The sequence below is a fragment of the Erinaceus europaeus genome, chromosome 17, assembly GCF_950295315.1.
Source record: "Erinaceus europaeus chromosome 17, mEriEur2.1, whole genome shotgun sequence".
NCBI lineage: Eukaryota > Metazoa > Chordata > Mammalia > Eulipotyphla > Erinaceidae > Erinaceus > Erinaceus europaeus.
Genome location: NC_080178.1, coordinates 62,111,332 through 62,125,113, shown reverse-complemented (window position 1 = coordinate 62,125,113; position 13,782 = coordinate 62,111,332). Strand labels below are relative to the sequence as shown.

Genomic DNA, 13,782 nt, shown 5'->3' with positions numbered 1-13,782 from the left:
AAATCTCATTTTCTCCCCCACCCCCTAGCCCCAGGATTAAGCCACCTATATGGGATGTCCTCTTGGGTGACTAGAGACTCCAATCCCAGAAGTCTCTTGGGCAGACAAGGAAAGGGCTAGTTTGGAGCTGTTTGGCTCTGGGGGTGATTTGTGATGTGGGTACAGGTCCTCTCTGGGCTCTGTCCGGTGATATGATAGCCTCTGGCTGCAAGGAATCCCCACAGGTCCTCCACAAGTGCCTGGCACCGTCCCCACCCGCAAGCCCCCTTCCACTGGCAGGTGTGGCAAGGCAGGAACACCCCAGCTTGGGGTTGCAAACCAGCCCTGCGAGAGGCGAGCAGTGCTGTGGACTGACGGAATGACGTGCAAGGACGAGGGAGGATGACAGACCCCACCAAGGCAGGAGGAAGAGGAACAGGCACGAAGGGTCCTTCAAGTCACATGCAGGCAAGCGGGTTGCTGAAGAGGCGAGCAAAGGTGACACTCAGCAGACATGGTCAGGCCCACAGTTCCTCGGGGTTAACAAGCATATATGCAAATGAGATGGTGCCCCACCCCCCCAAGGCCGCAAGCAGGACTTGGCTTACTTGGTGTCAAGTTCTATGAGATTGGTGTCCACTGGTGTTTCATTTTCTAGAACTAAACACAAGGCAGACAAGAGCACAAAATTTAGTGATGGGTGGGCACAGAAACAGGTGGGCATAGGTCCTGTGCCAGAAAAATAAAGGAAATGAAGGTAAAGAGTGAGAGGGGGGTAGAAGAAGTGGGGGGACTGAACCCCTGTCTTGTAAACACCAAGGGGGGGATTTCCCACTGCCGCCTCAGATGAACAGAAGCAAACAGACACACACATAAAAATAAAAACTATAGGTCCTGCTCTTTGGGTGAATCTCCAACATGATTCATTCCTCAAATGCATGAGTTTCACAAACTCCAAGACAATCCTCAACCCTTTTTCACATATCTGAACTTGGAGTGTGTTTCACAATGAATGACATTTCATAGTTTAATTGTGAGAACTTTTGTTTTCTTTGTGGTGATACTATAATGTCTCTTTCTGATGAAACAGACTTAGATTTAATAAAATCTGGTTTCCCTTAGTGGGGTGGGGGGACTATGGGGGTGGAATGTCCATGACCCATCTTATCCATGTAGCCCCCATCTCCTGCTTCTATGTGCAAGCCAAGAGTACCACACTGGGCCAGGGGCTGCCACACTTGGGTCTTACACACAGTCCTACAGGAGGGAAGGAAGGTTGAGGGAAGAGGGAGGATCCTGAGCTGAAGGCTTAGCCAGAAGGATGTGGGTGAGGAGGAAATGGGTCAGTGGTGAAGAAAAGGGCCAGCTATTTGCACACACCTCCCCAGACATCCACAGCTCCTGCTCACCTTCTCGATGTGGGGGTTCCTCTTTGGGCTTGGGGTGCATGAGGGTGAAGGGAAGTTCCACAGCCACGTCACTGAAACAGAGATCCAGACTGAGTGAGCCTCCAACCCATGTCAGGCAGGGAATACTGGGAAGGGTTCATGGTCAGCTCTGGATCATTACTGGGAATACTAGGGAGGGGGGAGGGAAGTGGTTTGTGGTCAGCTCTGTCAGTGCTGGGAATATTGAGGGGGTCATGGTCAGCTCTATCAGTGTTGATAATATTGTGTAGTGGGGGGGGGTCATGGTCATCTCTGTCAGTGCTGGGAATATTGGATTGGGGGGGGTCATGGTCAGCTCTGTCAGTGCTGGGCCTCCAGCTGAAGGGTTATAGTTTCCAGCCCCAGATCTGCATTCTGAGCCTCAGTCTCTCCAGGAGTTGATGTAAGAGACTTCTCCTGGCTCTCAAAAGAACTGGGAACCTCCCCTTCCTCTGGGAAGCACCACTAGACTTCACAAGCCCCAAGGCAGGAGGCACCGTGGTTATTGGTGGCTCCACAGGTGCCCTGGAACGATGCCAGCTCAAAGCCAGCTCATCCTGCCCTGACACCACCCCTCCCAACATCCTGGTTGGAACACCCCCCCCCCCGAACCAACTTTATTTCTAGGAGGTCCCTGTGGAAGTACTCCAGTGACCCTGAGACCCCGCTATCCTGAAGACACACTGTGTCTTCAAATTTAAGTTGGCCAGATCCAGGTTTAGGGCCATCAACTTTCTGCACAGAGCCTGGATGCCCCATAGGGGTGGAGGATGGTGGTGGGGAGTGGGGGGACAGGACAGACTGGTGCTTCCCATGGGAAACTGAGGCACGAAGTACACAGAGCCATTAATGGGAGGTGTTAAGCTGAGGAGTCTGACTCCACAGTCAAACCCTTAGCTGCTGTGTGAGAAAAGCTCAGACTTGAGGCAATCCCCCTGACACTCTGCTCTCTACTCCCCACATCAGCAGCCAGGAAAGCACCTCCCCACCCTCCCATTTAGGGTGATGTCACCCTTGGAGCCTGCCTTCTGTGAGCACCTGAAGATTCAGGCTCATCTTACTCACTGGACCACTGAGTACCTGGTTAATGGGGAAAAGACAGGGCCCCAGGGTGGGCCATCAGTCTCCACCATCTGCCTTACCTCACCAGCTCTTGTGTCTCACTGCCTCTTCCATCCTGAGTGAACATCAGGAAAAGCAGGGTAACAATGCCCACCTTTTAGAGCCACTTCCCAGAAGTCACAGGGGAAAGACCTGGTGAATCTGGAGCCTGTGTCTGCCAGAATCATTACTTCTCAATAGGAACATGGGGCTAACTGAAACTATATGGCATTTTTTTCCTTCCAAAAAAGAACTGTTCTTCTAGGTCTGTTTGGAAGAATGAGCTCTTGGAATGGACGCTGGTGAAAGTCAGTTTGCCCACCTTCAGTCAAATCATAGAAGATGGGGATGCAAGAATCTAGGCTTCACCTTCCACCAGGCCATCATGATCAGGGGGGTGATGTGTGTGTGTGTGTGTGTGTGTGTGTGTGTGTGTGTGTGTGTCCTGATTCCTCCCTGAGACCTCAGCATCTAGCACAAATACGTGTTCAGGCTACATCTTGAGTCAATATATTGAATCAAACTGAATTGGGTCAGTGTCACCTCACTAGCCAGATTCAGATGTCTTGAACTAAGCAATCCTGCCACCTTATGACAGGAGGAGGTAAAGCCACTGCATTTGGTGCATTTTCTAGAAGCTTTGTGAGTTTGGTTTGGCTACAGAGGATTCTCATCTACCCAGGCAGATCTCAGGACCTCTCCGTAGCAACAACTGGCCATAAGTTACTTTCATTCATTTGAAAACCAGGAAGCCTGAATTTCTCCAAAATACCCTGTAATTCAGATTGGGGAGGGTAGGGAGTGGGGACTTTCCAGAATAATGAAACTGACTTTACTGTCTGTGAAGTTATTTTCCCTTGGGTGGGATGGAAGAGCAGATTGATGGAGTTTTTAAAAAGAAATTTCATCTCCCTAGTCCACTGGGGAGAGTTCTAGTCTCAGCATATGCTTGAACCTGACCATCGAAACAGACCACTAAGAATCCCCCCAAGCCGATGGATGCCCTGTGGTTCTGGTCAAGCAGGTCAGTGGCTCTGGGCCCTCTAGGAAGGTGAATAGATCCAGTCAAAGGGAAGGACTTTACCTGGATGCAAGATCTCCCAACAGGCTGAGTGGGTCAGAGGAGACGGGAGAGTGGTCAGGAGAGAGTTCAGAGAGAAGAAAACAGAAAGCATGTTCATTCACCACCTTTGCTGCCCACCAGGGTAGAATAACCCATGGGATATCCTCCCACCCTCCTACTGCCTTGTCAGGGGAACACAGAAATGATATTGGCCTGAGGGTAGAGGACTGAGATTCAGACCAGTCTCAGCCAACCTCATGAGGCCCTTCTGAATTCCAGGGCTCTTCTCTTTTTTTTTCCCTTAAGATTTATTAACTTACTTTTAAACTTCTTAATTAATGAGAGAGAACCAGATTACTACTCTGGAACATGTGATAGTGGGGATTGAACTTGGGCCCTCATGCTTAAGAATCCAACACTTTATCCAGTGTACCACCTCCTAGACTGTAGGACCCTCATCTTAAAGCTAAGCCTTGCTGCCTGACTGGGGAGGCAGGGACTATCTAAGGCAGAAGAAAGCACTTTGGGGTCACTGAATATTCCTTAAGGCAGGAGCTTGAGTTAGACTGAAGGTCTTACAAGAGTCACAGGACATGGGATGTCCATAGTGTGTAGCCAGTAGTTCACACGGCCACCTGCTCCTGTGACTGCCTCCTCTGTTGAGGGCACATGATGTCTAGTGCTACTGAGCTTTTCACAGACTTACAAACTTGAAAAAAAAAAATCCCTCTTGGGGGTTAGAAATCCTCTTTTTAGGTTAGTAAGTTGTATGACTTAGAATCTTGTAAACTACTATTAATCACAAATAAAAGAACTGGCTTAAAAATAAGTCAGATGAATCAATAGATGGTGAGGGTGGGGGAAGAGAAAGAGCTCTTTCACAATATCTGCCAGTTTTCACTCCAGGACAGGGGATGCCTCTGGTCCAGGGCTCTGACCCCAGTGCCCAGCCTAACCTGAGGTTAGGAGAGATTTCAGGGGGGCCAGTCATCGCACACCTGGTTGAGCACACACATTATAATGCACAAAGACCCAGGTTCAAGCTCCTGGTCCCCACATGAAGGAGGAAAGCTTTTCAAGTGGTGAAGCAGTGCTGCAGGTTTCTCTCCCTTTCCACCTCCCCTTTCACTCTCCATTTATGACTGTCTCTACCCAATAAATAATGAAGAAGAAGAAGGAAGAAGAAAGAAAAAATAAGGAAGGAGAAAGAAGAGATTTCAGGTAGTGCTGAGGAACTGTTGAGCCTGTCCCTACCCCTGCTGTGAAATGGGAGAGGGGAGACACTCCCAATGCAGTCCCATGATTCTGAGCCCTCCGTCTGCCATCTCTTTAGCACCCCCAAAATGTGGTGAGGAGCAGGCCCTGAAGTTCCTTCCTTACCACCCTATGTGCCCAGACTGCGGACAGAGAGGAGGGGAGAAGAGTAGGAGGGTAAGGGAGGCTGAAGGTCTACGAAGCAGGAGTGGGGGGATAGGGGTTTGCAAGAAGAAGAAAGAGAAGGAACAGGAAGTCCTCCAGCCCACATCACCCTCCAGTGAGACTGAGGCTATGGACCTCAGGGATGGTTCCCTCTGGGCTCGGGGTGCTGGCTTACACTCACCCACCCCGGGACACCACCAGCTTCACTTTCACTTTGTAGGAGACAATGATGCCCAGGATCTCTCGGTTTGCTCCTTCCCTCAACCTGCAAGGAGACAGGAGCCACAGGTTGAGGGAGGGCACATAGGTAAGACAGGTGCAAGGAGAGGGCAGGTAGTGGGGGTTGCCAAGGCCATTGGGCTGAATACAGGGTTCATGGTGGCATGGATGACACAGATGGCACAGGTAGCACAGGTAATAAGGACCTTAAAGAGGTGACCAAATCCCAACAAAGGGCCAGGCTTCAAGGGGCAGAGTGAGATGGGCTCCCTATGTGCTCAGCTCTCTGCTCACCCAGCAGGGTGGACTCAGGCAGTGATGACCCTGGGGCAGGAGTGACATTTGGCCCTGGGTTCCTGCCTTTGGGGGAGGGGCACCCCTATATCTGGTCTAGCTTAGCTTCCAGCCCCCGCTCTCTAGAGTCCCCAGCCCCTTCTGATTCATTCTCTCTGGCTTGAATGCTTCCAGGAACCAATCCCTTCCTGCCAACCTTACCTGACTCTAAAACACCCCCCATCTGACTGAAGACACTGGATCAGGAACTGCCGCCTCTTGCAGGAAGCCTTTCTAGATCACTCTCCCCTATTTGAGTCAGCAGAAACCACTACTGATAAAGGGAGCCTAGTCTAGGGGTCCATCTAATTCTCTCGGTCACCACTGGGTAGGGGTAGAGTGAGGGGGTCAGTTGAGTGCTCAAGCTCCTGAAGACTGTGCTTAGGGTGAGGATAACCCATGCATAAGTAAGTGGGTATGGACCCATGAGGTGTGGGGGGCAGGGGGAGGTATAAGCATTCTCATCTGGGGAGCAGAAACCAAAGATCCTCACAGGGTGCTGGATGCCAAGTTTGTGTCTTCATGTTTCAGCTTCCCATCTAGGGCAAGGCCCCGCTTCTCTCGGTTGTTGGCTAAGAAGGGAGTGAGTGTGTAGACCTTGCAGAAGGTTGAGCTGGGGGCCACGGTGTCACTGGAAAGAAAGGAGGTAGGTATGGTGATGCCCCAGACTGGAGTGAACTCTAACCACTCCCCAAGTCCCCCAGTCCAACCCCTAGCAAACAGAGCTGGTGGCTCCTAAATTCCCACCCCAGGGTGGGGTTTCCTGGGCCAGGCCCTGCCCAGGCAAAAGACCACGGCCACCCACCATAGGCACATCTGTGCTCCAAATGCACACAACAGTAACTCTGGGATGGCCCAACAACTTCATTGTCCCTAGGTAGTGGGAACTTTTAAAATTTTTTATAACATCACATTAAAAATTTATTTTAGGAGGTGGGCTATGGAGCAGCAGCAACTGTGTTTCTCTCCTCTCCTCTCCCAGGTCAACTAGGAATACCAAAGGTTGCAACAAGACAGGACTAGAATGACTTTAGGAACCCACCAAATCACCGGTGAGCGCAAACACGTGTGGCTCGTGGACAGAGAGGAGCCTAGGGAGAGATTAAGTGGCTGGTAATAGTCTGGCAGTTTACCAGTTGAGACACCACCTCCAGTCTATTTCACCAACAAGAGAATGACTGAAGGGAGGAGAGGACTTCCCTGAGACTCACCAAATGCAACTGTGAGTCTCCATTGCTACTGCCCTCAGAATCTGGAGCAGCGGCAGGGAGGCCCTGTGCTGACACCAAGGGACAGAGAACTAATGAGGAAACTCAGGAGAAGATCTGTACCTCAGTGGCTGAGCAGTGGGGCTGTGAAAGTCTCTTTGCATAACCACTGGATTATCTCTGCCACACCCTGTTTTATCTTTTGGTCAGGAATCAGTGATTAAGCTGAGAAGCCTACTTATTGTTTAAAAGCACTCAGGCTCCCATAGCCTTCAGGGAAGAAAAAGAACAAAAGAGGCTTTAAGCCACTGTGCTCCAACTCAGGGATTAAACTAACATTGAAACAACTGTCAATTTCAACAGCTTTAAACCCTTTAATTAACTTACTTAGACACAAGTCAATCCAGGAAAGAGTGATCAGTAATTTGAAGGGTACTGAGAGGGGGACCTCATAACATATTATATAAAATGGTTAAACCAACAAGAAGAAATATTGGAGAAATGAACCAGGACAAGAGTCCAGCTAAAAGCCCACCAAAGGTTGAAGCACAAAATAATGAGGTCAACATCCAAACACTAGTTAAGGAAATAATCATAGGAGTGAGTAAAGAGTTTGAAAGAATTGTCATCAGAAATTCAGAAACAACAAATGAGACTCTGGAAGAAAACAATAATTATCTCAAGGTTATTAGAGAGCTGAAAGCTGAAATAGCTGAGCTAAGAACACAACTAGCTGAACAAGCTAAAACAGTATTATGGGGTGGGTGGGTGGGTGGGGAGAATACAGGTCCATGAAGGATGATGAATGACATAGTGGGGGTTGTATTGTTAAATGGGAATCTGGGGAATGTTATGCATGTACAAACTATTGTATTTACTGTTGAATGTAAAACATTAATTCCCCAAAAAAGAAATAAATTTTAAAAAAATCAAATAAAAATATTTCAGGTGCCTTTCTTTAAAAAAAAAAGTATCAGAACAAGGTAACAAAATAGAGGAACTCCAGATAATAGTGGAGGGGAGAGAGAATAGAATAAATGAGGCTGAAGACAGAATTAGCAAAATCGAGGACGAATTAGAGACAACTAAAAAAGAAGTAAGAGATCTCAAAAAGAGATTAAGAGATTCTGAAAACAACAACAAAGCCCTATGGGATGACTTCAAAAGAAACAATATACACTCCATCATTCATGAAGCTTCCCCCTGCTGGTGGGCTCTGGGGGGCGTATTGAAACAGCCTTTGAAACATTTCTTAGAAATCTACTAATCTGATCCTGTTCCGGAGGCGGAGCTACGAGCAGCAGATCGCTTTCTCTCCTCTCCTCTCCTCTCCTCTCCCGGATCAACTAGGAATACCAAAGGAGACCACCCGGACCGAAACAAGACAGGACTAGAATGACCACAGGAACCCAGTAAATCACCCGTGAGTACAAACACGCGTGGCTAGTGACAGAAAGGAGAGAGGGGCCTAAGGAGAGATTAAGTAACTGTTAACAGTTCAACAGTTTATCAGTGGAGACACCACCTCCAGTCTGCTCCACAACAAGGGGACAGCTGAAGGGAGGAAAGGACTCCCCAGAGACTCACCAAGTGCAACTCTGAGTCTCCATTGCTACTACCCTCAGAATCTGGAGCAGCAACAGGGAGGGACACCAGGGGACAGAGATCTAACCGGGAAACTCAGAAGACCTATACCTCGGTGGCATAGCTGAGGGGCTGTGAAAGTCTCTTTGCATAACCACTGGATTATCTCTGCCACACCCTGCTTTATCTCTTGGTCAGGAGCCAGTGATTAAGCTAAGAAGCCTATTGACAGTTTAAAAGCCCTCAGGCTCCCATAGCCTACAGGGAAGAAAAAAAAAAAAAGGAGGCTTTTACACCACTGAGCTCCAACTCAGGGATTGAAAAAACTGTTAACGTCCACCACGGTAAACCCTTTAATTAAATTACTTAGACACAAGTCAATCCAGGCAATAGTGATCAATAATTTGAAAAGTACTGATAAATGGAACTCATAACATAATATATAAAATGGTTAAAACAACAAGAAAAAATATTGGAGACTCGAATCAGGACAAGAGTCCAGCTAAAAGTCCTCCAGAGGGTGAAGCACAAAACAACAAGTTCAACATCCAAACATTAGCTAAGGAAATAATAACAGGAGTGAGTAAAGAATTTGAAAAAATTGTAATCAGAAATGCAGGAACAACAAATGAGAATATGGAAGAAAATTCTAATTATCTCATGGTTATTAGAGAGCTGAAAGCTGAAATCGCTGAGCTAAGAAGGCAACTAGCTGAACAAGCTAAAACAGTATCAGAGCAGGGCAACAAAATAGATGAACTCCAGAAAGCAGTAGAGGGCAGAGAGAATAGAATCTATGAGGCTGAAGACAGAATTAGCAAGATTGAGGATGAATTAGAGAAAAAAGAAGTAAAAGATCTAAAAAAGAAGTAAGAGATCTCAAAAAGAGATTAAGAGATGCTGAAAACAACAACAGAGTCCTATGGGATGACTTCAAAAGAAACAATATATGCATTATTGGCTTACCAGAGGAAGAAAGAGAAGGAGAGGAAGAAAGCATTCTCCAGGCCATAGTAGCTGAAAATTTCTCTAGTCTAGACAACACCAAAGATATAAAGATTCAAGAAGCCCAGAGGGTCCCAAACAGAATTAACCCAGACCTAAAGACACCAAGACATATCATACTTAGATTGGAAAGGAATAAGGATAAAGAAAGGATCCTCAAGGCTGCAAGAGAAAAACAAAGAGTCACCTACAAAGGAAAACCCATAAGATTAGCAGCAGACTTCTCCATACAAACACTACAGGCCAGAAGAGAATGGCAAGATATCTATCGAGTGCTCAATGAGAAAGGCTTTCAGCCAAGAATACTATATCCTGCTAGAATGTCATTCAGACTAGATGGAAGCATCAAAACCTTCTCAGACAAGCAACAGTTGAAGGAAGCAACCATCACCAAGCCTGCCCTGAAAGAAGTTCTGAAAGGTCTCCTATAAACAACCAGACCACCACAAATAGGACATATATCAAAACACTCTAAAACTCTTCAAGAATGGCGTTAAAATATCTTCAATCTTTGATATCAATAAATGTCAATGGCCTGAACTCACCTATTAAAAGACACAGAGTAGGAAGATGGATCAGAAAACACAACCCAACAATATGTTGTCTACAGGAAACTCACCTAACTCAACAATACAAACACAGACTTAAAGTGAAAGGATGGAAAGCTATCATACAAGCCAATGGCCCACAAAAAAGGGCAGGAGCAGCTATTCTCATATCTGACATGATAGACTTTAAAATACATAAGATTAAAAAAGATAGGAATGGACACTACTTAATGCTCAGAGTATCAGTCAATCAAGAGGACTTAACAATTATTAACATCTATGCACCCAATGAGAAGCCATCTAAATACATCAAACTTCTACTGAAAGAGCTACAGCAATATATTAACAGTAACACAATCATAGTAGGGGACTTCAACACCCCACTATCTCAACTTGACAGATCATCCAGGAAGAAAATCAGTAAAGACATAAGGGAGCTAAATGAAGAGATAGATAAAAGAACTATTGGACATTTTCAGAGTCATTCATCCCAAGAAACTGGAATACACATTTTATTCAAATCCACATGGATCATTCTCAAGGATAGACCATATGTTAGGCCACAAAGACAGCATCAGCCAATTCAAGAGCACTGAAATCATCCCAAGCATCTTCTCAGACCACAGTGGAATTAAACTAACACTTAACAATCAACAAAAGATTAATAACAGTCCCAAAATGTGGAAGCTCAACAGTACACTTCTTAACAACTTCTGGGTCAAAGAGGAAATCAAGGAAGAAATCAAAATGTTTCGAGAGTTCAATGAAAATGAAGACACAAGCTATCAAAATATTTGGGACACAGCTAAAGCAGTCCTAAGAGGGAAGTTCATAGCTATACAAGCACACATTAGGAAACAAGAAAAGGCACAAATAAACAGCCTGATTGCACATCTTAAAGACCTAGAAGAAGAACAACAAAGGAATCCTAAAGCAACCAGAAGGACAGAAATCACTAAAGTTAGGGCAGAAATAAATAACATTGAGAATAGGAAAACCATACAAAAGATCAATGAAAGTAAATGTTGGTTCTTCGAAAGAGTTAACAAAATCGACAAACCTTTAGCCAGACTCACAAAACAAAAAAGGGAGAAGACCCAAATAAATCGGATAGTAAATGAAAGAGGAGATATCACAACAGACACCTCAGAAATTCAACATATCATGCGAGGCTTCTCTGAACAACTATATGCCACCAAGCTAGAGAACCTGGAAGAAATGAATGATTTCCTAGATACCTACCAACTTCCAAAACTAAGTAAAGAGGAAGTGGATAACATGAACAGGCCCATCACAGCTAATGAAATTGAAACAGTTATCAAAAATCTTCCCAAAAATAAAAGTCCTGGACCAGATGGTTTTACAAATGAATTCTACAAAACTTTCAAAGAAGAACTAATACCTCTACTTTTAAAAGTCTTCCAGAAGATTGAAGACACTGGAATACTCCCTGCCAGCTTCTATGAAGCCAACATCACCCTGATACCAAAAGCAGACAGAGACACAACCAAAAAAGAAAACTACAGACCAATATCTCTGATGAACATAGATGCGAAAATATTGAACAAAATTCTAGCCAACTGGATACAGCAGTATATCAAAAAGATTGTTCATCATGACCAAGTGGGGTTTATCCCAGGCATGCAAGGTTGGTTTAATATACGTAAGTCAATCAATGTGATCCACCACATCAACAAAAGCAAGACCAAAAACCACATGGTCATATCAATAGATACAGAGAAAGCCTTTGACAAAATACAACATCCCTTTATGATCAAAACACTACAAAAAATGGGAATAGATGGAAAATTCCTGAAGATAGTGGAGTCTATATATAGCAAACCTACAGCCAACATCATACTCAATGGTGAAAAACTGGAAGCATTTCCACTCAGATCAGGTACTAGACAGGGCTGCCCACTATCACCATTACTATTCAACATAGTGTTGGAAGTTCTTGCCATAGCAATCAGGCAGGAGCAAGGAATTAAAGGCATACAGATTGGAAGAGAAGAAGTCAAACTGTCCTTATTTGCAGATGACATGATAGTATACATGGAAAAACCTAAGGAATCCAGCAAGAAGCTTTTGGAAATCATCAGGCAATACAGTAATGTGTCAGGCTATAAAATTAACATTCAAAAGTCAGTGGCATTCCTCTATGCAAACACTAAGTTAGAAGAAATTGAAATCCAGAAATCAGTTCCTTTTTCTATAGCAACAAAAACTATAAAATATCTAGGAGTAAACCTAACCAAAGAAGTGAAAGACTTGTATACTGAAAATTATGAGTCACTACTCAAAGAAATTGAAAAAGACACAAAGAAGTGAAAAGATCTTCCATGTTCATGGGTTGGTAGAATTAACATCATCAAAATGAATATATTACCCAGAGCCATCTACAAATTTAATGCTATCCCCATCAAGATCCCAAGCACATTTTTTAGGAGAATAGAAAAAATGCTACAAATGTTTATCTGGAACCAGAAAAGACCTAGAATTGCCAAAACAATCTTGAGAAAAAAGAGCAGAACCGGAGGCATCACACTCCCAGATCTCAAACTGTATTATAGGGCCATTGTCATCAAAACTGCTTGGTACTGGAACATGAACAGACACACTGACCAGTGGAATAGAATTGAGAGCCCAGAAATGAGGCCCCATACCTATGGACATCTAATCTTTGACAAAGGGGCTCAGACTATTACATGGGGAAAGCAGAGTCTCTTCAACAAATGGTGTTGGAAACAATGGGTTGAAACATGCAGAAGAATGAAACTGAATCACTGTATTTCACCAAATACAAAAGTAAATTCCAAGTGGATCAAGGACTTGGATGTTAGACCAGAAACTATCAGAGACTTAGAGGAAAATATTGGCAGAACTTTTTTCCGCATAAATTTTAAAGACATTTTCAATGAAACGAATCCAATTACAAGGAAGACTAAGGCAAGTATAAACCTATGGGACTACATCAAATTAAAAAGCTTCTTCACAGCAAAAGAAACCACTACCCAAACCAAGAGACCCCTCACAGAATGGGAGAAGATCTTTACATGCCATACATCAGATAAGAGTTTAATAACCAACATATATAAAGAGCTTGCCAGACTCAACAACAAGACAACAAATAACCCCATCCAAAAATGGGGGGAGGACATGGACAGAATATACACCACCAAAGAGATCCAAAAGGCCGAGAAATACATGAAAAAATGCTCCAAGTCTCTGATTGTCAGAGAAATGCAAATCAAGACAACAATGAGATATCACTTCACTCCTGTGAGAATGTCAGACATCAGAAAAGGTAACAGCAGCAAATGCTGGAGAGGGTGTGGGGTCAAAGGAACCCTCCTGCACTGCTGGTGGGAATGTAAATTGGTCCAACCTCTGTGGAGAACAGTCTGGAGAACTCTCAGAAGGCTAGAAATGGACCTACCCTATGACCCTGCAATTTCTCTTCTGGGGATATATCCTAAGGAACCCAACACATCCATCCAAAAAGATCTGTGTACACATATGTTCTTGGCACCACAATTTGTACTAGCCAAAACCTGGAAGCAACCCAGGTGTCCAACAACAGATGAGTGGCTGAGCAAGTTGTGGTATATATACACAATGGAATACTACTCAGCTGTAAAAAATGGTGACTTCACTGTTTTCAGCCAATCTTGGATGGACCTTGAAAAAATCATGTTGAGTGAAATAAGTCAGAAACAGAAGGATGAATATGGGATGATCTCACTCTCAGCCCGAAGTTGAAAAACAAGATTAGAAAAGAAAACACAAGTCGAACCTGAAATGGAATTGGAGTATTACACCAAAGTAAAAGACTCTGGGGTGGGTGGGCGGGTGGGGAGAATACAGGTCCATGAAAGATGATGAATGACATAGTG

General features: G+C 44.8%; 1 protein-coding gene across 13 annotated transcripts in view; it reads right to left on the bottom strand.

Moving 5' to 3' along the window:
- Window positions 1–13,782, bottom strand: part of ARRB1 (arrestin beta 1) — a 98,973-nt gene that overhangs the window by 6,636 nt on the left and 78,555 nt on the right. For 9 of the 13 annotated variants that reach the window (XM_060176818.1, XM_007520235.3, XM_060176819.1 and 6 more), the window contains 5 exons: window positions 6,035–6,172; window positions 5,171–5,254; window positions 3,592–3,615; window positions 1,389–1,459; window positions 588–639 (listed from right to left, as the gene is read on the bottom strand). In XM_060176818.1, coding sequence (XP_060032801.1) covers window positions 588–639; window positions 1,389–1,459; window positions 3,592–3,615; window positions 5,171–5,254; window positions 6,035–6,172 — 369 coding nt within the window. The remainder of the gene's footprint in view (window positions 1–587; window positions 640–1,388; window positions 1,460–3,591; window positions 3,616–5,170; window positions 5,255–6,034; window positions 6,173–13,782) is intronic. The other 4 variants (XM_060176817.1, XM_016186916.2, XM_016186918.2 and 1 more) reach the window with 2 other exon arrangements.